The following is a 27718-nucleotide window of genomic DNA, read 5'->3' as shown; positions in this document are numbered from 1 at the left end:
AAGAACAACTTAACTTTTCCTCAAGGCGCTGGGGCACTGACAGAATTGGCACATGTTGTAAGATTTAAAAATGTCCGACAGAAGCCATCAGATATTCCTAAAAAGCAGAAATGAACGCTCTATAATTCAGTTTAATCTTTGCTCTTAGGAATTTCTACGCAGCTAATTCCTTTACTTTGTCCTTTTCCTCCATCTTGCCTTTCAATCCTCATTGGTCCGTCACTGTTCTCCAATGTTTCCTCTCTAACTCTCTAACGTTTCGTACATCCCTGCCCTGCTCTCTTATCTCATTTCCTACCCTTATTTTCTCTCTCTTCCCCGTCCTGATTATTCTGCCTTCTCTCTTGCAGTCTTTCGCCATACTTTCCTTTGTCTATCTCTCTCCTGCCTCTAGAAATGTAGATAGGATCTTTCCCCAGCATAAGAAATGCATTTTTAATGAGCAGCAAATGAATAAATACAACAAAAGCTCTCAGAGTCTGAGTGTGTGTGGTGAGTGTGTGCACAGTGTGTGTGTGTGTTTATGTGAAGCCCCCATCGGACCCTGAATGATATAATTTAAACTGCTTAAACACACAGAAAGGAAACTTACACAGTCTCACAGTTCTTCTGCAAACTGTGGAACTGCTGTATTTTCTGAAATATTAACTTAAAAAAGTTCCACACTTTGTATCATGCATTATATAATAAGATTGGTGTGTGTGTTTATGTGCACACTTACTTCTGCTGGAGTGCAAAATGTCCATTTGGATCTCCGCTGTGTATTTTGTAGACGATGGGGTCCCTCTCTCGATCCACTGCCTTAATTAGTAAACACAGACAGACACAGTATTTCTATCTAACTATTGAATTAAATATTTCTCTGTAACCCCTGAAGAATATGGTTGAAATTAACTGTGCTTGAAAGCAAGTCAAAAAGAGAAGACAGAAATGTCAAATAAACAGCTGATATATGTACATAGTTAGCTATCAAACTAGTTAGCTAATGTTAAACAGTTGCTATACTGTTAGCTAAAGGTTTAGGATAAACATTGAAAAGTTAGCTAAATGTAACTGATAAACAGTTGAACCACTTAGCCTTACAATGATGGCTAACCTGTTGATATAAACAGCTAAAGGTAATAAACAGTCAAACTAGTTAGCCAACATTAAAATAATGGATAAACACTTGAAATACTGTAGTTAGCTAAAGGTTGTGGATGAATGTAGAAAAAAGTTAGCTAAATGTATTGGGTAAACAGTTGAACCAGTTAGCTAGCATTAAAAGAATGAATAAACACTTGAAATACTATAGTTAGCTAAAGGTTGTGGATGAATGTAAACAGTTTAGCTAGTTAGCTAAGGTTAAAACAATGGATGAACAAAACTTAAGTTTAAGGATAAAGTGAAAAAGTTAGCTAAATGTAATAGATGAGTTGAACTACTTTGCATGACAGTAATGGTTAACCTAATGATATGCTGTAGATAGCTAAAGGTGATAAATAGAGTTGAACTAGCTAACATTAAAATAATGGATAAACTGTTGAAATACTGTAGTTAGATAAAGGTTGTGGATAAATATAGAAAACAGTTAGCTAAATGTATTGAGTAAACAGTTGAACTAGTTAGCTAGCATGAAAAGAATGGCTAACCTGTTGATATAGCTAAGGGTAATAGCATTATAAACATTTAATACATTTGCTAAGAGTATTGGATAAACAATTAAATTAGTTAGCTAACATTAAATACTGGCTAACCTGTTGACATAGATAGCTAAACAAAAAGTAAAGTGATAAATGGTTGATGCAGTAAGCTAATTGGAATGGACAAAAAATAATTAATTGCATGAATTGATAAAGTTAGCTAAATTGGTCATGGAAACACTTTAATAGTTAGCTAAAAACGTATTAGCCTGATAAAAATAAAATAGAGGTCGAAATGGTTAGCTTAAATTAATTAATAAACCGTACAATCAGCAAATATTAATATACTGTTGAAAAGGAAAGCTACAAGTAATCAACAAACAGCTGAATTAGTTTGCTAAAAGTGATGGATAAATGGTCTTAATAGCTAAAGGAGAAGTGGTGAAGAATACAGGATAATTAGCAGAGACCTGACTTTGATGTGCGTTTGAGACAGAGACGGTGAGGGTACCTGCAGATTAAGCAGTGCAGCTCCTGTCCGCATAGCTTCACTGATCTCCAGGCTGTATTGTTGGCGGGGGAAACGGGGAGGACTCTGGTTGTTTGGGGGCAAAACTTCAATATAGACCGTAGTAATTGATGACCTAAAGAGAGAGGAGTGGAAAAGATAAAAAGAGAATGGGGTGAGGCAGATAGGACACACACACACAGAGAAACAGCCTGAAACAGAGCAGCAGATAAAGGAAGAAAAGTAGCAGAGAAGTGTTGGAGAGGGATGAGAGGAGAAAAGAAGGAAGCGAAGAGCTGGAGGGCAGCACAAGAGGATAGCGGGTAACAATGCGGTGTCAGGCAGGGCGAATGGTCTATTATTTAAGTAAAGAGTGGTCGGCCGGTGTTTGTTTCTTTGCACTTCATGCTGTGTTTAACTAATCGATAAGAGCGTGAAGTCAACAACAGGGTGAGTGGCAAAGAGACGAGGCAGTGCTCTGCTGACGTCTTCTTCCACAGCTTAGGGTTTCTATTGTGCAGTTTGACAAACTTATCCCGCTGTTACGGTGATGTGTTCGTGTGAAGGCTGGTGGAGTTTTACTGAGAGATAACGTTTTATTTCATGCTCATTCATCTCGATAAAAGTGTGTCTGTACGGGGTGACACCATCTTGTTAGGGCAATATTACATAACCCTTTACTGTGCCCTTTTTTATGTAATGTTTTGAACCACATTATGCAGCATAGCATATTTTACCTTCAGAATTCCAACTATTACTCAAAGAAGAGCCCTTAAAAGACATAAACCTTTAATGCCATGTTAGAATAAACACTATAAAGTGTTTTGAATGACACTAATGAATGAATGGTGTGAGGTAATTGGATTCAGTAATTCCTTGACAGGTAAGGAAAACTGAATTCCAGTCTTCGTAAAAGACTTTGTGGGCTTTGTGTTACATTGAGATTCCTATTCATAAGGTGATGACACCAAGAGACGTCAAGTATCGCACAACGTAATGTGTCACTGTGTAAAATGAAGTCTTAAATGACAGTGTTCACTTCCCCTTTTGATAAACAGCTCGTGTTCAATAGACTGTATTAACTGACATTTTAATTAACGTAACACTTATTCCTAAACAGCCTGTCATGTTAATGACTTTAAATTGACAGGGCTGTGTGTTTACGGCGCTGTAAACAGCTTCTGTCCATTCTTCTTTCTGTGAATATTGACAGCCACATCGGGAGATAACAATGTACTAACCGCAAATTACGCTAAGACTGGCAGAAAACAGAATTGACTCCTGCTTTATGAAATATTTAATAATTAATTAATAATTTAATCGTGACACTCAAAAGCACAGGATGTGAGAGCTGGGAGCCTTATTAATTACTTCAAAATAAAAGCGCTCCACTGGCAGGGAACACAAACCGATGGGGCAATACAAGACGTTACTGTGAGGGAACATTTTGTTTTGGTGATGTTTTGCAACCCCTCAAATGAAACACATTAAGACACTGTGAGGTTTCATTAGTTAACTAGCCTCAGGTTTCTTCTCTTGATTTCATGACCAATTAGCTTGTTGAGTCTTTGCTTTACAGGTTTAGAAGAAACATGTACATTCATTAGCTGAGCTGACTAATTAGAGATCGTACATATAAAACCACAAATATTTTCCATTGATATGAAGAATATATTTAATATAAATATATAAAAATATATGTTTTCATAGATGTTAAGAAGAAAAATTGGTGGAATAGATTTACAGTTGCCACCTTTTATCTTTAAGTAGCTTTAACAGTAAAACAAAATTGAATCTTAATCAGCTTCTTCAAACTCTCACTTAGGTGCATAATGTTTAAACTGAGAGACATATTCAAGATTTTTATTTTTTTCCAAATAGCATCAAAAGCCATTAGACAGGAATAATCTAACAAGGAAGCCCAGTGTCTTCTGGGAACTTAGCGTAATGTTCCCTTAAAGTTCCCTACAGGCAGTGAACATCCCAAACCTTTACAGAACATTGGGGACTTCGCTTATTTGACCCCTTTTGGTTATAAAACCACAGCAGCTCAAATGTACCAGGAAGACATCAGCAGAAAGTTAAACTCACATGTTCACATGGCAATGTCACAAAGAGGACATTTGGGATGTTAACAGGCTGCCAAGTGGAGAGTGTTCCCTCAAGTACTTTTTAAGAGCTCTCTTGATAAACATCAGGGAACATCTGTGAAGAGGTTTTCCGGCACTTACAATGGTTCCCATTTGGTTTCCAGTTGGCCATACTACATCAGTCTATCAGAATATAGGAAATGGGGTGTGGACGTTCTGGGAACAATATAGTGTTTCTAGGGTTGGTCCTATTAAGGTTCCTGTAATGTATGTCAAAGGTTCTGCAAACATAATGGGAACAAAGTGTAGATACCTGCAGTGAACATCATTTAGCTAGGGGTAGTAAATGTTCTCAGAAAGTTCTCAATGGGCCTCATTCACTAATACATGTGTAGAAATGTTCTTCAAAATCACCGTCGGATTCATGTCACGTGCGTTCCGGTCAATTTTTTTCTCACCACCGTGCGTACGTTAGTGAATCAGGATCATTCTCAAGTGACAAGTCCGTGCCTGCAATCTGCATACTACCACCCCCCTTCATCTCTCTATACAAGGAGATAAACACGGCGTATCAGGACGAGAGCGGTGAGGTGAAGACAAGTTAAAAGAGGGAAAAGTTGCAAGAGATGGCCCCAAAGTGAAAAAAAAAAAGAATTTCAGCACAGTGGAAATTGAGGCAATTGGGTTGGAGGTGGAAGCAATAAAAAAACACACTCTTCCGGAGCGTGTTTCAGTGTGTCAGGAGTCATGATGTTGCTTGGGCTTCAGTAACTGAGGCTGTAAATGCTGTGGGCCCTGAGGTTTGGACTGTGGCTCAGGTAAAAAAAAAAAAAGTGGTTCGACATCAAGGTGGACCCTAAAAAAAAAATCGCTGAGCAGAAAAAAAGGAAGGAAACAGGTGGTGGACAAGGAGCACCTGATCTGACAGCGCAGGAGGAGTCATTCATATCTGATAATTGTCCACGCACTGAGGGTGAAAGTGATGATACTAAACAAGAACCGTCTGCTGAAGGTAAATAATTACATAATTTAAAGTGTTCATTTGTGCGTACACATGGTCTGAGGAAGTTCTAAATTTGTTTGCAGAGTACGAACAAACTCAAGTAAGAACACATTGATGAATCGCAGATTTGTGCGTCAGATGTCGTACGCACTGTTTGTCAATGTCCCTGAAAGTCTGCCAAATGATCCCCATACTCTTTGACCGTACGACTGTCCAGGAACAAGGCGTGAAGTTCTCCCAATATTTGGAAACAGGCAATTTAAAGCTGTGTGCTTTTCCAGGGACTTATTTAAGCCATATCTGGTGACTAGGAAGGTTTGGAAAGTGTCACACCGGTGGATCAGTGAGGTTTAAGGTTTGAATAAATTATTGTCCTCCGGCCGTATCAAAGAAACTGTCACATTAGGAAGAACGAGTGCATCACCAAAGTCTTCTGCAACTTGGGAGTAAAGTACTCAAGTCTTACATTTGCAAAACTGGCCTTTATCCAACCCATAATCAGAATCAGGAACTGTATGTACTCCTGATTTCAGTTTTGCCCCCAAATGATACAAGTGGTGTTTTTATTGTTGGCTTTTACTCACCCTGAATTGCTGGCTAAGAAACAGCAGGGATTTAGTTTGTGTTCCTACTTGGCGAGAGTACTGAGTTTCAGCGGGGAGAGAAAGGAGAGATTAACTCGACTCAAACTGGATCATTGACTGAAAAAAGCCAAAGAACCTCGGGTCTAAACAATGGCCCGCAAAATCTGTTTACGTTCTCAAACAATAAAGAAATAAATAGATAAAGGCTGGAAAAATGTGAGCCGCCAGACAGAGTGAAAGCCAGTGTTTTACTAAAACAATTCAGATGGCATTATTGATGTAAAGCGATTGAGGGAATGGAGATTATTCGGTTGTGGTTTCTACTCTTGCTGAATTTCTCTTTCTCTATTTCCATCCTGAAACTCTTTGTCTGCCAGTGGAAGTGATTTCTTCTTTCTTATTACACACAAATACAAATCAAAATGTGTCCATGAAAACTTCCATGACAAATTCCACACCAAAGCTCTGCAGAGAGGTTGTAGAAAACAAAAGGAGTTTCATAGTCCTGAACACATCAACATGTTCTATCCTCTTCAAATTTGAGTCACCACTTGGCCCTGCTGCACACACAAATAACCTCCTCCACTCCGCTCATTCAGAGCTATTTGGTAGTCTAGCAAATCATTATTGGGTAGGACGAGTGTTAAGGTGAATTGTTTCGTCCCTGAGTGCAATTTACTGGCCTGTTTATTGTTTTCTAGACTCTCAGCATCAAATTGCTCCACTTTTCATGTCTAAAGACTCCCTAGCTAACGTTTTTAGCTGAGTTTCATTTGTCCTTCTCATAAGTGTTTGATGAACAGGTTTTCAAATTCTACAAAGCTCTACACAAGTTTCATAAAGGCCTTCTGCACACACAGTACATCCTTTTGCCTCGATTCTATCATCTTTCAGCCTGTGCAAGTAACATCATTGATGTCGTATCTGTTGTTGCTGAGTTGACCCAATGGAGATACCGCCCGAAGACTGCGGGCAGCAGCTGGGGGGCTGCTTTTTAAATTTAATTTTTGGCTCACGATCAAGGCTCATTTGAATATACTTGACATGTTTGATACAACTTTTTACCAGAGGCATATGCGTTTTATTACGTGACTTGGACTCAAGTTGGATTCAAGTCACCCGTGTTGAAAACCTTCCATGCAAATTAATCCCAAATAAATAAACTGTTCAGCAAGCAGCAGTCTAATGCTACTGCTGTTAATAATTCATTAAAAATAAAATGTTTCATGTATCTGTAATGGCCTCCCTCTCAAGTGTACTAGTACTAGTAATACAACTTTTAATATTAAGATTACTACTATGTATCTGTTGACATTTCGTATTGATTTAGTGAATGATATATTATGAGCTATAACTCCAGGCCTTGATGTTGTGAATTACTTGTGACCAGTATGGGGATAATGTATAGTGAACAGGTTGTTATGTAAGGTATAATGTATAGTGAGCAGGTTATGATGTAGGAAATAAAGTATAGTGAGCGGGTTATTATGTAAGGGATAATGTATAGAGAGCAGGTTGTGATGTAAGGGATAATGATAGCAAGCGGGTTGTGATGTAAGGGATAATGTAAAGTGGGCAGGTTATTATGTAAGGGATAAGGTATAGCATGCAGGTTGTAATGGAAGATATAACGTATAGTGAGCAGGTTGTTATGTAGGAGATAATGTATAGTGAGCGGGTTATTATGTAAGGGATAATGTATAGTGAGCGGGTTATGATGTAAGGGATAATGTATGGCGAGCAGGTTGTTATGTAAGGTATAACGTATAATGAGCAGGTTGTTATGTAGAAGATAATGTATAGTGGGCAGGTTGTTATGTAAGGGATAATGTATAGCAAGCAGGTTGTATTGTAAGGTATAATGTATAGTGAGCAGGTTGTTATGGGAGATAATGTATAATGAGCGGGTTATTATGTAAGGGATAATGTTTGTGTCTCCCCCCCCCCACCCCCTCTGTAAACAGACCAATGTCAAATTGACTGGACTTCTTTCGGCGGACTGATATTATAACAGTTAGTCCTCAGGACTGTGTGATTAGAGCCGCATCCCAAGCAATGGTCTGTTGAAGAGAAATAGCAGACCTCGGAATGCCGGAATTAACCAATCAGAATCAAGTACTGAACACAGCCGTGTAATAATGGGCAATAATGCATTACTATCTAACATTGGATTCATGTGATTTTTTTTCAGACTTATTGTTATCTGTATTAAATGCAGTCAGATGGAGGATTTTGGGTCTCTGCATTCAGACTAGTATGGTGATTGTTTAGCTTGGCTCACAAGCCAAAGAATTGGGGAAACAATAATCAGCCAACACTCATAGGGAAGAAATTTATCTATGTAGCTGCAAAGTTGTTTTATTTTGATGTCTTTCCAATTCTGATAACATTGGCAGCTTGAAACTTTCCATATTTTACTACATGCCTGCTAATTACTTGTGACCTACTATATAGAGCATAATTCTCTTTATCTTGATCTCTATCTAGCTATTCATCTAAACTCGCATCCTTCCTAATCTGGTCTCTCTGGTGGTGCCCTCTTCTCTATTTTACCCTCTAATAAAAGTTGAATAAAAGTATAAATAAGACCTCGAGCACATATTGTTTTTCAGTATTATGGGGCGCATCTATCTAGGCCATGCAAAGGCTCTACTTCTCTGAATGAAAAATATATCTAAAGGGTTCTTCAACAGCTTCAGCCTTCTAACAAGGACACTGTCACTCATGCCGTCTTACAGGGACACGGCTCACTCTAAGTCCTGTCCCATAGTCTTAATAAATCAGGTAGCAGAGAGATAGGTATTGATTTGTTATGCAGGTTATGTTTTCAGCAGAGATAAACAAGGGGTCTAGGGAAATTTGGGGACAATCTGTGAGCCAATCACTGGAACCACCTCAATCTGCAGCGGTTCACATTCTGTATCGATTTGGCAGATACAAAGCCAGAGCCGCAAACAAGGCGGGAGAGGATTCTAGTTATTATGATGACTGACAAACACAGTTGGAATGAGCCACCTATTGCAGTTCAGCATTTGTATACACATAAATTCGACATGATATATTACACATTTTTACTCATGGATTATTGTCTTTGTTAAACTGGATTGTTCTTTTAAGCGAGGTAGATTGATTCTCGACTGAACTTAACTGTGTTTGGTCGACCTTAGCTTGCTAAAGAAATGTTAATGCTCTGCTCTTCTTTACCACAGTCAGGCTCTCCACTGCACATTTGACTGAAAATTTTATTCTTAGGGACAAAAAGTTTTCTGCCACACTACCAAGTTTTCTTTTTTGGCTTTTGCCTTTATTGATGGGACACAGAAATGTGGGAAGTAGAGAGTGGGGGATGACATGCACCAAACAATCAGAGTCAGAGTCGAGCCTGCGTTTAGTGCGTTGAGGACTGTGCCCAACGTGCATGGGGCGCCTGCTCTACCAACTGATCGACAAATATCTTTCAAGGAGAAGCCGAATTATCCACATCTATAAAGTCAGTATTAGTGAATAAATATTAAATATATTTGATAAAGCATATTGAATAAGCCTCCATCCTAAACCCATCCAATCCGGGGTTTGTTTGTGCTGATTTTCAACTCCGCCATATTATACTCCAATCCTGCAAAGCATACAAAACATATTAGTACCAAGTTACAATTTATCCATCCATGATCTCTATCGCTTATCCTGTTCAGGGTCGCGGGAGGCCGGAGACAGTCCCAGCTGTGTGAGAGGCGGGAACACCGTGGACTGATCGCCAATCAATCACAGGGCTGACACGTAGAGACAGACAACCTTTACACTCACACTTACACCTACGGGCAATTTAGAGTCAGTTAATCTATACAGCATGACTGTGGGAGGAAGCCGGAGTATGCGGAGGGCACCCACGCATGCACGGGGAGAACATGCAGACTCTGAGGCGACAGCGCTAACCACTCTTTATGAAAAATATATTCTGAGCGGATAACAAAACAATTCAAACACTCTTACAATTGTTTTTGTAAATTGTGAGGAGTATTTCTAATCAGTCTGCCTTTGTCGAGAGCAGATCTTTCAGGTCAGCTTGGCATGCCGGGTCTTTAAGAGTTTTACATTTAGACACAAAACTTTTATCTGGAGCAGAAGGGATTCAGTGTGGAGGTGCTCACAGTGGAGGTCACTGCTGACGGACACACTGTCACATCCAAAGATCCGTATTGCTTCCTTTAACCGTTTAAACCACGTGCTAGATGAGTTGATGGAAGTTGATAGTTTTGTTTTCTGCCTTATCCTCAATGCTTTAGTTATACTCTCTTGTGTGGCTTTTCTGAAGTGGACTTTGTTTGTCCTTTCTTCAAAGACACTGCAGAGCTAATTTATCCTTTTTTGTTCGGAGATATTGGAAAGGGCAAATTGTAAAGAAAGACACCCAAGTGTGCCTTGAGTATCAGCAAAGAACAGAATGTTGTTTCGGCTCAGGCTGCGTGCCTTTTGTTGTATTGATGCCAATTTCTCATGTTTTTTTTTAACACTTTTCCTTATGGTGTTTCTGTATTAGATGTGGCTGAACGGTCCGACGGCTGGGTTTCCTTCTGTTCTCAGATATCACATTGTAATTGCTAGTAACATTTCACAATTTACCTTCCTTCTGCCAAACTGTAGCTACCTAATCAATACACACACAGTTTACTACATATTAAGAGCAGCTGCTTTTCCATGAAATAAGGCAAGTTGTGGAACAGTTTGTGTGTTGGTGAAAGTTACGGCTCCGCATTGATTTAATCTGTGGAGAGATAGGGCAGCTGGAGTTGAGAAACAAGACGCAGCAGAGAACAAAAAAATGTCATCTTATCACATCAGTCCTTATCCGTTCGAGTGCGACAGAAAACATTTAGTTTCTTTCTCCATCGGTGGCATTTATTCCAGATACAAAGTGACTTCTCCAAATGTAGACAGGCTAATTTCCTTTCCAATTCTCTCAGAGTCAAAGTAGTATTGAGGCACATTTTCATCACAAAGCTATGATTCGTAAAAAGTTAAAATGCATGCTTGAAAATGGTAAAAAGAGAATAGAAGGGGAAAAGAAACAAAGAAGGAGGGGTGGTGGGTACCATTGAGGGTCTTAAAATGAGAGCGAATGCTCAGGAAATCTGATGACCTTTTAAGCCTCAGCTCAAGTCAGACAAAGAACGAGACTGAGGAGGCAGACAGAGAAAAGCCCTTACCTTCGATGAGGCACCTGTCCGTTGTCAATGGCTTCCACAGTCAAAGCGAAGCTCCGCCCAATGGTGAGCTCGACACCCGGTGCCACAGTAATGACCCCAGTGCTGTGGAAACAGTGTGTGCAGTACTTATGACCAGATTTTTATGTAGTTTACTAAAATGAAGTTGGCGAGCGTAGCATTTTACCATTGATTATATTTTCCAATTCTGGAATTATTGCAGTAAACTGAGGCCTCACAATGCTTGAACACTACCTTCTTTTGATACCCCCGCAGTTCAGTTACCTTTGAAACTATTATTAATCACAACACTAACACTAAGACCTCTAACAATACCACAAATATATAAGTCAGTTTAACTGAGGCATATTTCTGTTGGCTTGCAAGTCAATTACGATTTGATATGATACGATTTGATACGTTATGTTACGTTACAGTACGTTACGGTATAATACGATAAGTAAAGGTACAGTACAATACGACACGATACGTTATGGTACAGTACAATATGGTACGGTACAGTACAGTATGATACATTTCTATACGATACGGTATGGTACCTTACAATACGGCACGACACGATACGGTAGGTATGGTGCAATACGATAAGTAATGGTACGATACGAAACGTTATTGTATGTTTCAATACAGTACTGTACGATATGAAACAATATGGTACGGTACAATACAGTACAGTATGGTACATTTCGATACGATACGGTGCAATACGGTACAATACGATAACTAAAGGTACGATACGAAACGTTATGGTACGGTACGATACACTCTATTTTCCCAGAAGGTAAACTTTTCATGGACTCATGTGCTGCATACATGTAGCTGCTTCCACAGTAATATTAATAAATAAACGATAAAAACAAACAAACAATAAACAACCCACATGTACACAGAGATGCACATACCAATGACAACTACAAACAACATATATTGCACATGTTCCGCATAATACAGATATTAAATAAGTGACAGAGATAGCAACACCATGAAGCTATTGCACAACCCTTACAGCCTCATGCCCAATTCCAGATATAAGAACAGCAGAAGTTAGAGTTTGACATTGAAGAATCCCTTGAATAAGTCAAAGGTACAGTTTGACATTCTGGCAAATGTGCTTATTCGCTCTCATGCCAAGAGATAGTCTAAGTGACTGAACCAGCGCCAAGAAATGGTTTGCCCCTTAACTCCCTCTGAAAACCACAAGTCATAATTTTTACATTTTGTACAAGGTATAACGCAGGAAAAAGAGAACTTCATCATGTCTACACAGCCTGTGAAGCAGAGCAGCGTGTAAGAACAGAAGCTACAGCAGCTGCAGTCATTAGTCAGTGTCTACACAGGATGCTTTCAGGTACATTGCTCATAGGTACTCCACATGTCAGTGTGCGCAAAACAAAAGAAAATGGACTTTAAGTGTAAAACTATGTTACAGCATGAACTGTAGAATAGACAATGTAGACTACTGATTAATATAGAAGGGTATCACTTAATGCTAAGCTAAGCTAACTGGCTTTAAGAACGTGTATTTCTAAGCACGTCAAACTATGCCTTTAGGTTCAAAATTAAATTCTGCATAATCTAAATGACAATACAAGTCATATATTCACCTGGGTCCAATAAGGAAATGTCCATGGTCACCTGCTAAGATCCGGTAGGTCACCTGACCGTTGGGACCTGCATCAGAGTCAACTGCTGATAGCTGGGAAGAGACACAAACACACAAACTGTCTGACACATGTATAATAAACCACATCACATTATTGTCATGCACTACAGTTCTTAAAATGTGTATTGTGTTGTGACAGTGTGTACCTGTAACACAGTCTCTCCCGGCACCATGTCAGTAAACAGGTTGACGTTATAGGACACGTTAGCAAAAGAGGGAGTGTTGTCGTTAGCATCCAGCACTGTTATCGTCACGGCAACCGGAACGCTCTGCTGGACGCCGTCTGATGCCAAAAGCTGGTGGGACACAGACACAGACAGAGAGAATGAATTCTTTTACTTTGACAAGAGAAAAGAAATAAAATGTTCTGTCTGGTAGAAAACATTACAGACAGTCGAGCTGCACAAAGATACCTTAAGAGAGGTGGGAGGACTGTGTACTCAATATGTGTTTGACATCTTGATAGTATCTGATGTTTCCTCGTTTCTTTTGAGGTATGGTTGTTCTGTGCTGATTCAATATAAATCCCTGTTCTTGGATTATTTATGTTTCTTTGTGGATGCAACTGAAAACTGTTGAAACCCTTTGAACTTGTTCGTCCCGGCTGTTTCCCTTAAATTATAATTCACCTTACCAATTTCCTCTCAATTATTGTTACTCCCCTGTGACTAATAAACTGACTAATTATACAAAAAGAGCCATCAACATACATTATAATGTAAATGTCCATTAACCTCCTATAAAAACCCTCTATGTTTGCTGTTACTCTGTAGGATTTGTTCTTACAGAAATAGTTTAACTATGTGGCGCTTACTCACTCAGAGTTACATGATCAGATTTATTCCACCCGAAACCCGAAATAAAATATGTCATATAAATAGAAGGGCTGTCAAAGTTAACGCACATTCCCTTTAATGCCACTATTTATTATGACCCTCCGCCCGCCCCGTAGTTTGGGAAATCAAACCTCTGTGAGCAGAAATGGCAAGTTCAGCCTCAAAGCCCTGCTAGATGGTTCCCCCAACAAGACAACAGTTATTTGTATTTACTGTTGATGTGAACGAGTTACCACCGGAGCATGTCGAGTTTTAAATACCACTTGCTGACCAAGCACACAGCTGATGCAGAGAGCCCCAGGTTGTGAATAACGTCTTTAAGTGATTAAACTTTTACTAACATGATGTTTTCTTTGTTCAGTGTTTGTTATAGATTTCGGATAGTCGGCTACATTTCGCAAGATCTGCTAGCTTCTTTAGTCTGATAAATGACGTCTGTTTAGCTTCGATAACTTGGCATTTCCCTACCCCTCTCCTCTCTAGCACCACCCCATCCAAATACGGTCACTTCTGGCTCCAGAAAACCAACATTCCGAACTCTATTTAATCTAATCACTCTAAAATCTAAAATGGCCCTAATACAATATTGTCTTATTACTGAGCTTAAGAAGTCTTGGGTTGCATCTTTTGACTTAACCAAGCCAGCTGTTACCCAGTGCTTTCAGTCTTTATGCTAATCTTAAATAGCTGCTTGCTGGCTCTAGCTTATTATTTAGCATGCAGACATGTTAGCCCTAAAACTGCTATCAATAAACCTTTACTATAAAGCACACAAGTGTATTTTCCTTGAAAGGTCGAGCTATTCCCGAGCTCTGCATCATTACTTGCTCCATGTCAATATTCAATATTATATTTCTTGCCTTTTACTATCATAGAAAGAATAAAGCAAACAACCAGTGTACCATCCAGGGTTCATATCAGAGTGCGTATCAACAGCAGCTTCTTCACTGATACCAATCTTCTCCACAGGCTCATCTGCCAACAAGCTGATTGACTCCTTTAAATGAAAATCATCCTCCATGTCTCCCAGCACTCTCTCTCTCTCTCTCTCTCTTTGCTTCTGGAATTTAATTTCTTCTGCAAAGCTTTCATCGTGATTACTGTACACCTCTGCCTCTAAATCAATACTCCAGACCTTCTGCCTCTTCCAGATTTCACTTCCAAATAGATGCATGCATACAAAAGGATACATTAACTCATACAGTATGCTGCATACACACACACACACACACACACACACACAGCCACACACACGGCGGGTGTGACCAGGTTGAACTTGACAGATAACTGACTGCGGTATGAATGCTGTAGATCAATAGATAGATACACTGTGCTTGGCAACTGGCAGCATCTTTGCGGCCTACCAAAAAAGAAGCTGCTGAATTTGATTGCACTAAAATAAGAAAGAGAGAGAATAAGAGAAGAGGGAGAACCGCATATTGAGAGAGAGAGGGGGGGGGGGGGGGGGGGGGACAACAAAAGAAAGGAGGGGAAAAAGAGAGACAACAACAAAGAACATAAGAGAGGCGGACAGAAACAGGAAAAATGATGGAAAGAGGCAAACACACAGAGACAGCGCACACTGTAATAAGTCTTGTAACAAGTATTGGCCTGAATGCAAAAACTACATGCACAGCCCTCTCACTTGTTCCTGCGTCTTCCTTTCATACAGGTAAAAAAAGGATAAATTAGACATAAAATTAGAGCTACTGGTGCTCCCCTCTCCTATTGATCTACCCTGCTGTTTTTATCTCTAAGCTAGATAAGAGTCCTTTTTTTCTCATTGCTCAGGCTTCACCAGGGATTTTTTTTATTCAAAAGCATTCAGACATTTATCTCTCACATCCATTTAAAAGCATTGTACTGTATCTAATGACTAAATTCAATATAATTACTAAATGACTAATAACTAACTATAACTAGAAGATATTATATGAACATAATAGCTTAAAGAAAGTGAAAAAAAAGATGTTATGCAGAATATTTAGCTGCATAATGTGATTCATGTCACAAATTGAGAGACATATAATCACTGCATTTGACCAACAATTATCTCGCATATTAGCATATTATATTCCATATAATTACTTTTTTATAGAGCTGTGCCTCCGACTCCCTAAAATGCATCACTGGTACCGAAACCGATACTGGTATCAGTACCAATACCGATAACAATGCTGAAACCAGTATCAGTATAGTACCAGTATTAGTATGGATACCAGTATCAGTATCAATATGATACCAGCATAGTGATACCAGTATCTGTACTGATGCCAGTATCGGTATCAGTATGATACCAGTATCAGTACTGACACCAGTATACTAATACAAGTATCAGTATCAGTATGCCAGTATCGGTATCAGTACTCACACCAGTATATTGATACCAGTATCGGTATCAGTATGATACAAGTATCAGTACTGACACCAGTATACTAATACCAGTATCAGTATCAGTATACCAGTATCGGTATCAGTACTGACACCAGTATACTGATACCAGTATCGGCATCAGTATGATACCAGTATCAGTACTGACACCAGTATACTGATATCAGTACAGGTACTTATACCAGTATCGTTATCAGCATCGGTATCAGAACAAATAATCCTCTCAAAAACATTGATGGTCTCAGGTTAATTATTGTGTAATGAACAACAACAGTGTGGTGCAAGACAATAATGTTAGTTAAAGCTGGCAAAATTTCTATTTTCATATCACACTTATAACATAGGGGTACTTGGTATCGGCCAATACTCAAGACTAGATATCAGTATTGGTATCAAGACGGAAAAAATGTTATTAAATCAACACTAGTTGTTTTATTTCTTATATCTTTTGATTATTTAGTTAATATGCATTAAGATTCTTTCAGAAAATTGTCTCTGAAGCTTTCATGCCCATAAAGCCTCTGTATTGAATTCATTGCACACTACTGCCAAGGTTCTAGAGTACCGTGAACGTATAGGAGTCCTGTGTCTCTCTGTCCAGTGGCTGCAGCAGGGTCAGATATCTTCTGATTCCAGTAGCAGACATGGAGAAAACGTGTGAATAGCTGTCCAAGAATAACTCGAGCTGAGGGTCCCTGGTCTGTTGGAGAGAAAAAGATGTTTAGAGAACTGAGAAAAGATTACAAGTGTGATATTTTCTCAATGAGCTTTTATCACCAAGGTATGGTTAACACACAAAAAAGATTACATCTAGGAGCTTCCAATTTCCAAGGACTAGACAGTCAGCAATCAAAAGAGATTATATCAGAAGTCTCTCTCAACATTTCTGTATTTGAAAAATTACAAATTAAATGGAAACTCGTATAAATTAGTGGGAAAAAAACATAAAATATAAAATGCTGCCATATGCAAAACAGCTGGAGGCAAGTGCTTAAACAGGAAAAGGTGAATGAAAAACTGCTCCTCCCTGAGTTTCTTGTCATAAAAATGTTCTTTAGAGAGCTGTTTGTGTGTGTGTGTGTGTGGCTGCGTGCGCAATTCTCTGTGATAGAGAGGCAATCCTCATCCAAGCCCTCCCCTGACATTACCCACACATCTACTATGTGTGTTATGTGTGTGTGTGAGTTCTCATTGCGGATAGGGCTGGCTCAGCAGGGTGGGGGGGGGCTGATATTGTCGATGTAGCTTGTGTGTATATTGAGTCATAAATAAACACACACACTCACAGTTGTATGCAAACACATAAATAAAAGGTGACGGACGCCACATAAAAAGCAATTACGAATTATCATCATTGTCGGTACTTAATGCCGGAGGAAAGACAAGGTTAGCAATATTCAAAATAACTCAACGTATATCAAGAGCCGCACACACACACACAGACTCAAGAACACACAGAAACACACACATTATCCTCACTAAGCCTGTTTCCTGCTGTGGGGGTCTTTTGGAAAGCAATGAACCAAAGCTTGTTTCTGTCAAAAAGCCTATGCTATATCTTAAACAAAGTAAGCTCTTGGGAATGCATGGGCGATAACAACATTGCAGCACAGTAAATTCTTACATTATCACTGAGAGGCAATTTAAGAGGTAAATGGGTTTACTATTCAGATACAGAGGGAAATTAGAAAGGCCACTTCACACACTGCAAGCGAAGCACAAACTAGAGATTCAGTGGAACAACAGGACGTTCTGAAATGGACACTTCAGTGGCTGAAGCCTTCATTTCTGTACAATACGCCTTGTTTAAACATAGTCACAGTGTTGCTAGTTATGCAAACATGTTGATTTCACTGTTTGGAATCGGTAATTGGTTCGTTCACTTCTGTTTGCGCACTTGAGCCCTGCATTTTAGATTGCAATGAGTGAGAAAACAAAGTGATTCTACTGTATTAAGTCAGACTATAAGCAGGAAAATTACCAACAGCTAAACCCCTCCACCAAACAGTGATTGTTGCATTATAGCTTAGCCATCATGACGAGGTATGGCAGGACTGTCAAGCTTTGGCTTTCTCCAGTTTTGGTGCAAGTGGCTGTAGTAAAAATGATAACTTATATCTAAAGAGTATGGGGGGTTGTGTCTTTTGGTATATTTAGCCTTCTAAAATCAACACCAAAAGGGCAATGATGGAAACTGTATGTTTTCCCACTGCAAATCTTAACATGCTTGACTAAAACAAGTGTGTATTTAAGTCTGCTCAAGAAAGCACCTTTCAACTAGCTACTGTAATTTGGGAATATGTAAACTCAATTCACCAGCTACCACAAATAAAATCTTAGCTGGGCTTAAGTTAGCTTAACTCACAAGCTAGCTACCACTAATAAAATCTTAGCTGGGCTTAAGTTAGCTTAACTCACAAGCTAGCTACCACTAATAAAATCTTACCTGGGCTTATGTTATATCAATTAACTCACTCGCTAACACTAATAAAATTTCAATTTAGCTTACATTATATCAATTCGCTAGCTAGCTACCACTAATAAAATCTTAGCTGGGCTTCTGTTTGCTTAACTAGCAAGCCACCACTAATACAATCTTAGCTGGACTTATATTAGTTCAATTCACTAGCAAGCTAACACTAATATAATACAAGCCCAAGCTAGCTAACATAAATAAAATCTTGGCTGGGCTTATGTTCGCTTAATTGATTAGCTAGCTACCACTAAGAAAATCTTAACTTGGCTTATGTTAGTTCAATTCAGTAGCTAGCTACCACTAATAAAATCTTGGCTGGACATATGTTAGCTCAATTTACTAGCAAGCTACAGCTAATAAACTCTAACCAGGACTTAGCGAACAGTCAATTTATGGGAAATTACTGCTACAAGTCTAAAATGCAATCTTAGGTGAATTAGTAACAAGTTGCCCTAAGACATTGGGCAGTAGATTTAATAGATTAGACTAAAATTTAGAGAAACTTAGGTTGTTGTTGTTGTTGACATTAGCGAGTTGATGTTTCAGAGAACTCAGCATAAGGTGATAGAGATAGAACAAAAGCACACAGGTGATACCTACAGGCACGTCATTGGCTTTCAGCTAAAAAGGAAGAAGATGCAACAAATCATATAAGTGTGTCCTCAGAGGTGTGGGGCTAAAACATAATGAGATATCTTGTGTTTTTGAATGTGAAAATATATACTGTATATTGTAAGGTTTTCATTAAGGCAAGGTTTAAAAAAAATGCTGTTTATATAAGTATAATAAAGCCTTAAATATGTTAATGAAGGTTTAGATAAGTTGCAAAAAGGGACTTTTGTGTTGCTTTCTTTAAATATAGGATTCTGACCACCATTTTAATTTTAGTATTATTCAGCTGTTAATGTCTTTAGTGGATGACAGCTCTGCATGCTTTTGTCCTCACCTCCTCCACGTCGTTATCCAGCGCTATGATGGTCAGCGGTGTAGAAAGGCTGGCATTGGTCCTTATGGTAGTTCCCACCGGTGATGCCTCACTGACGTAGCCATGATAGCTGCTCTCTAAGAAGTAGGGTGCCTGGTTGTTTTCATCCAGAACTTCTATTTGCAGGTTGGCAAAAGCGGGTAAGGGGTGGCCGTTGTCCTGCTCTGCCTGTAAAAGGGAGACAGAGAAATATTGTTCATATTGGCAGGCTTCTGCACTTCTGCCGCTCAAGTGCTATTTAATGATAATGCTTCACATAATATGTGCTAAGATAGCAGCCAAAGCTGGTCTGACAAATGCCAGGCTACCAGTACAGGCCAGTTCTAAATTTTGGGTTTAATAACAACAGATTTGTCGGTGACTCACCAGAAGTGGCATTATCAATTTCTCATTTTTTGAAACAATTTCTCTGAATAGACCAAAAACCGGAGCGGAAAAACCTTCAATCAAGGGTTACTCTTTGCTTTTTTCTTGATTTTAAATGAGGCTGACGGGAAAAACAGAAGTGTAGTTTAACGTAAATAGTTGTTCTTTAAAGTCCTACTTGGACTGTGTTTATATATCTAGGGGAGGTGTGGTGAGTTCAACATAATATGCATTGGTCAGTATTTTTTTGCACGTGTCTTCTCCATGTTAACAGTTGAAACATAAACCGCCTACTTTAAAAAAAAAATCCCACCTGCATCTACATCCTTGAATAAAAACAATCTTAGTTTTATCAGCTCGCTTGTCCTTCTACTTTACATCTTATAAGACAGCTCAGTATGACACTTGACTTTGACTGTTTAAAAAGTAAATCAAAGTAAATCAGAAATACTTTTGATAATCTTACACATGCAAACATGCCAACACCAACATATAATCCTTTTTAAAACAGAATATGGGGACCAAAATAAGCCAGCTCCTGACAAGTGGGCTATTGTAATTCCAGCTACAGGTAAGTGCTGATGATTGAAGCACCATTAAAAGTATGCTGAATAAGCTATTAGCAGTTCCTGTTTGCAAGGTACCCATGGATGTACAGTCAACTATCACTTGGTGACTTTGACACTGAAGAAAACTTTGAAATATTATTCTAAGGCAGGTTCTCAGCCATCATTTTGCATGATTTCCTACAGATCAGTTTGTTTGTGATGGATGTGTGAAGATTATGTGTCTGTTAGGCTGGAGATAAACTTGCTTTTTCAACCTTGCGTTCGTGTACACAACCGCCTGCGTCATGAACGTAATTGTTCACATACTTGTCTATGCACCACTCATGTTACTGGAGGATACTTCTAGAGGGCACACTAGAGAGATCAGGCCTTGTGCAACTACCATATGTGTGGGATGTAAACAACACACATGGTGACACTTACGGAGCTTACTGCTATGTTAATTCTGAGATTGCGGCAGAACACACAGCCGGCCCCGTCCCCTGTCCGTTTCTCAAACATTTTCCTCCGTGCACGGAGGTAACGGTCCCGGACTTGTTTCCGTTTAGTTTTGCAGGTTTCCATGTCGACGTCTGAGATGGACCTTAAATGTTGCCGGCTATTTTGACAGGCATGTTTGTTGCTGTGCAGCGGTAATGACACATCGTACAGATGTGGATAATCGCGGACTTGGTCTACTAGCTTGTCTTTAACAGTGTTGTGACCAAGTCATTTTTGCTCAAGTCCCAAGTCATTTGGTCCAAGTCTCAAGCAAGACTCAGGTCATTTTATCTTGGGCAAGTCAAGTCAAGTCACAGGTTATGTCACATCAAATTGAGTCCTTAGTTCAGGTAAGTCAAGTCCCAAGTCAAGTCACTTTTTTTCCACCCGAGATCCAGCACTCTTACCTGTAGTATCCGGTCTTTATAAAGAGAAAAGACAAGGTAATAGTAGCCCTTCTAATAATGATATTATTGACCAATTGATATAACCTGTTCATAGAGTATGACAGTGAATTGTATCTGTATTATCTTGGCACAGACGCAGCCATGACGATGGTCTGGTCTGAGACCGTATTGAGTAGTAACGAGTACGACTGATGAAGCTTCTCTTTGGGGAAAATACATCAGGTTGCTGGGGGCTTTGATGTTGCGTGTTGCCATAGCTAGGAGTTTGACTGACAGCCAGTCATCCAATCATGACAATCACATACTGGGGAGCTTTTTGAGTAGTCCAATCATGATTCCCAGTTTGCTCTCCAGACATACTTGATAGTTAGACAGAAACTTGACAACATTGACTTATATCATTTTATATTTAACAGCTAACATTCAAACTTATGAACACACGCAAGCCATCCGAGTCATCATGCCCCAAGTCGAGTCTCAAGTCATTTATTTTTCATCAAGTCACAAGTCATCAAAACAGTGACTCAAGTCGACTCGAGTCCAAGTCACCAAGACTCAAGTCCACATCTCTGGTCTTTAAATCTTTCTGCTGCTGTGTTGACCCTCTGTCACACCCCCTCTGCCTTTACACCGCCCCTACTGTTCATGTGCAAACTGCATCTCACGTATGTGCAGAACCGACGTTTCAAACAGATGCAGGGACTGTGTGGCAGCCATCATGCGCACACAAACGTGTAGTTAAAAGCGAGTACATCTCCGTCCTTACCGTAAACGACATCAGTGTGTTTCATCTCTCCAATTAGCTTCATATAGTATCACTGTTTCTCCATCTGTGACTCCAATTGAAGTCTGCCAAAATAAACTTTAACTAATATCATGCAGAGAAAAATTTCAGTAGAGCAGAATGTGTTGTGTGCTCGGTGGTGCAATTGCATTACATGCCTAATTGAGACAAAAACACACCTTCACACACCATGGGACTGTCCTAATTCTTTCTAATTACTAGCACTTAACATGCGCAGGGTGGACTAGTTTTAATTGATCCAAACCAGCAGGCTCCTTACAAATAAGGTGCAGCCAAACATTTAATCCTAATTTAGGTTTACAGATCCACCCAACAGCTTGAGGGATGTGTTGGGGGTTAGATGCATTAGAAAAAAACACACACTGCAAATTGAGGAGGAAGGTTGCTTTTTCAAAAAAGAAATATGCTGCAAGAAAAACGAGTTAAATGTCCCCCGGCGTTTCTCACCTTGATAACCAGATCAAATCTGCGGTGGCGCTCTCTGTCGATGGGCTTCAGAAGCAGGAGCTCCGCCGTGGTTCTGTTCAGGCTGAAGAATTCTGCATAGGACTCTGGTTTACCTGAGAGAGAAGGCAAAGAGGCACAAGCAGTAAGAACAGAGCAAAAAGATAATTGGAGACAGAGAGAGGATCAGTAATTGGTTTAAGAATCAATATATGTTTGTCTGTTGGGAGTCTAAGGGGAGTGTACAAGGAGGGAGGGGGGAGGGTGCATGGCTAATGGTCCAGGTTTTCTCATCTCTGCTCTCCACAGGTGAGCCGATGCACAGACACACAACATGCGGTATACGGCGCTCTGGAATGCTCAGTTGGGGAAATCAAGTTCAGGAATGCGGGCACATGAGCACGAAGCAGCATGATTCCCACTGCATGTGCGATTACGGCTGTTCGTGCGCGAGCCTCTCTTCTTCTTAAGGTTTGTCCCGAGGCCTCTGTGAATATATTCTCTCTGTTCGACCTGCAGCAGTCTGTTCTTTAAAGTGTTACTGTTGTCCAGTTTAATCCAAAATCAAGGCCCGTTTATTTTCTAAACATTCAAGGTTTCACAACACACGACTCTCAGCTGCTATTAATTCACTTTTTTCATCTTTAAATCTTTTTTTTTTTTCACTCTTTGAGACACTTTCGCTCATAATCCCCCTACTCAGACAGATTAGTTTCACAGCAGGATTCTGGGAAATGTAATCAAGCCCCTGTCAAGTCATGTCAGTGAATTTTTACCGACTGTGCAGATCCTCATGAATAAACGTTTTTGTGACTCTGCATTTTACTATTTCAAACCGTAATGAAGAGGTGTTGAAGCGATGGTGCTCTGTTATGAATCACTTTTTCATATGATGCATTAATGGGCCGATTCTTTAATCTTTGAGAGCTTGGAAATATCTTTTCTGGATATTAGCATCCTGTTAGCTTTTACTTTACATATAGTGTCACTCTGCTGAGCTAATCCTGCTCCCAAACATTTGAGTGCCATCCTCGAAACCCTTGCAAGCCTCTACTAGCAGCTAGGCCCTGAGACGACAGACATGCATGTCATAGAATTTGCTTCTGTGAATCCCGGAGAGAACAGATGTGCTGATGTCACTTTGAATAACATACTTGCCTCTATTGTTGTAGGTAAATGGTCTGTTAAATTATGTATTTACTGTGTCTGTAAAGAGTAACTTTTTTTGTTTTTGCATCAAATATTCAAATTCAATACATTTTACTTAAAGAGTGGGTATTATGCTGTTTCACATTTAAAGACATATACTGTTACAGTGTTGGATGTCCAGACTAAACATGGGTGAAGTATGTTGGAGTAATCCCCAGGCTTCTAAGCTCAGTCTGCAGGCTGCTGTGAAAGCCAGGTTTCACACAGTTTTTTCTACACGCTGCACTAATCAGAGGAGAGTGGGCTTGTAGGGGCGGGGTTTCTTAAAGGGACAGTGCCTGACTGAGTCGTTTCAGGCAGGGGCTGTGAGTTTTTTAACTGTAAATTATGCTTAGCTACTCCACAGGTATCACAGAGTGAAATGTGAAGCTTGGAATTAACATAATACCCCCCCTTTAATTAAAGACATAATCTCGAAGTTCTTGGTTTCGTTCTATTTGGCGGCACCTAATGGCGAGGATTTGCGGGCGCATACGTCCAAGATTACCAGACGTCCTCGGTTGGCTCCGGTTGTAACTCTTGATTTTCCTCGCTGACGGTCGCTTTCCTTTTAAGACTGTTTGCCTTCATCTGAGCGTCGAATTTGTTTCTATTTCTTTGGATTTTCACTTATTGTTGAAGTTGTATCTGTAGTCATCCATCTTTTCTTTGTTTGTTCAGCCATAGTAGATTACTGTTTACTCGCAACACTTGCAGAGACCGGAAAAGCAGCCGCTTAGCTCCGCCTACCCTCTCTGGCAGACCAACCACTGCTGGGTGATGGAAAACACGTCACTAACTGGACGCCACTTGTGATTTTTTCCACTAATGTCGCCACACACACCCAGTCTGTAATAATACTATATACTAAGGCTTAATAAGGCTTTCGTCAGTGGGCCAAAGGCTCAATCACCATTGTGTTACGTCATTCTGCGATAGATAGTGACTTAACAGACATTTATTTACATGAAAATCTTCGAGATTATTACTTTAATTGGCTAGCACAACAGTGAGTTTCTGAAGACATATGCTAATATCATCTATCATGGTACAGTATTATACAATATTGCAATGAATTGGAAGTATTATGCAATGAATTAGAATAATATCTGTGTGGAGCAACAAAACACATGTGCACATATGATACAAATATCCAATTTTACAATAAGAATCATGCTAATTAATTAGCAACACTACCTGCCACGGTCAAAATCTGTGTACATAAATGTACTAAGTCTAACTGAGTGCCTTATTTCCTCATACTGCTGCCAACAGACATACCCCCCCCAAAATGACACCCACCAATGAGGATGGAGTAGAGAATCCCTGGCCGGTCAGAGGGAGGTTGTATGTTGCGGTCCTGGTCCACAGCTTGAATGGGCGGAGTCACATTGAGGGGATTCACCTTATTCTGGAAACCGAGCCAAAGGAAAGCATTAGGGTTGTAATGTCACATCCTTTACAATACAAATATGAAAAAAACACCATTTTACCTTTGCTTTTCTAACTTCTCAGTGCCAGCTTTAATTTGTGTCCATGTTCAATTTGTTGCAAACACAGCTTAAAGAAAGCAGCTTAAAGCGAAAGCTTAGAACACTTGAAGGGATATTAAAAAAACATTAATTGCTTGGTGGTTCGATCCGGTTGTTCAACTGCATTAAAAAAGCTTTTCCTATTGTATTTATTTATGAACGTACACGCTCTGAGCAAGCAAGCACAGCAAGTTAGAGTCAAAGAGGAGAAGGCTGCACAAAGGGAAAATCAATTGTTGGCAAAACCACAGAGTAGTGTAGTTTAAATCATATGTGGAGCGTGCGAGGCCACACGGGGAAGTAAAATGATCACATTATATTAAATAAAATCATAACACAGGATTACAATCAGGACCTTTATTATTGTTCACATTAATTGGATCGCTCCGTCAAACTAAAAGACTGTCTTATGTGCACAGTATGAGTCTGCAGGTGTAGATCCGTATCTGCATTGTATGCTTGTACGCCCAGGGTATTATGTTGAGTTATAATAGTGTAATATGCTGAGGTGTCTGCGATACCAAACCCCCAATGGGAGAGACATAACAAGCCTATAGGATAACAACCACCAAAGCTGTAAAATGGCAAGAGCAGCACACCGACAAGACTGCACGTATTCCCAAATGTGCATAAAAGTATCAGGACCCACATACACACTGAACCGATAGTACACCCTTACACCTGCTATAATACAATACTTTAACACGGCGCCCGTCAAGCAGCACTTAAAATCTACTAGCCATCATAGAGCCGTATCTCCTGTTGGCTGTCACCGAGAAGGCGCAGAGGAGGGGAGATGCAGGCGGAGAGGAAGTTACAGCGCGTAATGAAGTGGCGTAAAAGAGGGTGTAAATATATGGGAGGGAGATGAATCTGCCAGCAGCAGAGGGTAAACAGAGAGCGAGGGAGATGTAAATGAAGCAGAGAAGAAAAGGGAGTCAGAGAAAGACGGCGAGGTTACTGAGAACGCTGAGATAATACTACGATTGTTGATATTAACAATGACAACTGTGTCACACAGCGCCTCAATGCCATGAAATGCAGCGTAAAAATGTGTGATTTGTAGAGACACTAAGCACTGAAAGGCAGATCTGTTGTTAGATGTAAGACATCCAGGTGACATCAGACAGTATTACTCACTTACAATTATGATAAGGGCATTGATATTGTTTGTGAAGCTGTTAATAAACATTATTGATAATATCTGTGTTTTCAAGATGGCACAGCATCAGTTATTTAAGACCAAGGAATACCTTTATGATGATAAATGCAAATATCACACACGAGGGAGTGCTGTTATACTGAATATAAGCACAGCTGTGATCCAGTCATAGGCACAAGGCTGCAGGCCGTGCTGATATACCTTGAGTGTGATATATATTTGATAAAACAGTTCTACAAGTGGATTTAAATAATATTAAATATTTTTTGTTTATTTAATCACTCATTTTGCAACAGGTTCCGAAACTGTGCGCCCTCGTTCCTCTGACCAAATAATCGCCGTGCTGATATTCAGTACAACAGCACTCCCTCTCATGTGATATGGCTTAAAGCTCCTGTGAGGAGTTTTTCACTGGTTATGAAACAGACTGAAATTAATTCTGATGACTCTATATGAGCTACAAAAGCACACCAGACCATCAGCGACAAGATTGATTATTTCTATATAGTTATTTTTAAGGCCTGAAACCGCTGGCGGGGGATAGGTGTCAGACGAAGCGATTAATTAATTAGTGAGTGATACATATGACTGTTAAAGAAAGCAGGGTGAGATTTTTTGTTAAAAACCACCACTTAAGCATGAACAGGACAAAATCAGCAAAGAGATAAGAGGTACGGCTTTGTCCACAGGGGGCGCCAAAATCAACACAAACCAAAAGTTCCTCACAGCAGCTTTAATTATACATCAAATAGTTCCGAACAAGTAATCTGATTGGACAAGAGGCATTTTATGACTGATAATATAGATAACAACATCAGTGGGACTTTTTACTATGTGTCTCACTCCGCTTCAGGTGTTCTGAATACTGCTAAGCAACACTACAGCTAACGGACTTTAGGTTAATCAAGCTTCTTCCTCAGAATCACAAAAGCAAAACTCATGGAATGCCTCTTGTCCAATCAGATGAACTGAACTAACTGTTGTATGACACAAAATAATAGTTTGGAATGTGTATTATGGCAGCCTTACAAAAACAGACTAAATTGGGCTAGCCGGTTAGTAAAAGTCACACATTTAAAATAAGCTCAACCAAAATACATTGACTTCATTCTTAGTCCTGAAAAAAGGTTTATTTAAACATTGGTTGCCCTGATCATTCACTCTGTAAAGAGGCTGCCCTCCCTGCTTCAAACCAGCACTTCAAACATGCTACAGAAATAACATACAAGTCTACTTAGCACTTCTACCTATTGAAACGCTCAACCTTTCTTCTTAACTCTTATGCCTCTGCCTCTCTTAGAAAGCACTACAAGCACAGCAATTTATTTGGAGTAGCGTCTATAAAACCTGGCTTTTGACTACACAGATTCCTGTAAATAGAGAGC

The 27718-nt window shown here is 39.6% G+C and overlaps 1 protein-coding gene across 1 annotated transcript in view; it reads right to left on the bottom strand.

Annotated features, from left to right (window-relative positions):
• LOC138593144 (protocadherin-15-like) overlaps positions 1-27718 on the bottom strand; it is a 211046-nt gene that overhangs the window by 107620 nt on the left and 75708 nt on the right. Inside the window, exons 10-18 of the mRNA XM_069664016.1 lie at positions 24942-25050; positions 22455-22567; positions 19342-19548; positions 16485-16619; positions 12839-12988; positions 12634-12725; positions 11012-11113; positions 2134-2266; positions 722-801 (exon numbers count right to left, since the gene is read on the bottom strand). Coding sequence (XP_069520117.1) covers positions 722-801; positions 2134-2266; positions 11012-11113; positions 12634-12725; positions 12839-12988; positions 16485-16619; positions 19342-19548; positions 22455-22567; positions 24942-25050 — 1121 coding nt within the window. The remainder of the gene's footprint in view (positions 1-721; positions 802-2133; positions 2267-11011; positions 11114-12633; positions 12726-12838; positions 12989-16484; positions 16620-19341; positions 19549-22454; positions 22568-24941; positions 25051-27718) is intronic.

Source organism: Semicossyphus pulcher, unplaced genomic scaffold, assembly GCF_022749685.1.
Source record: "Semicossyphus pulcher isolate SPU_LCO1_2020_fin unplaced genomic scaffold, fSemPul1.0.p SCAF_16, whole genome shotgun sequence".
Classification (NCBI taxonomy): domain Eukaryota; kingdom Metazoa; phylum Chordata; class Actinopteri; order Labriformes; family Labridae; genus Semicossyphus; species Semicossyphus pulcher.
Note: the sequence above shows the minus strand (reverse complement) of the source record. Positions and strands in the feature narration are given on the sequence as shown.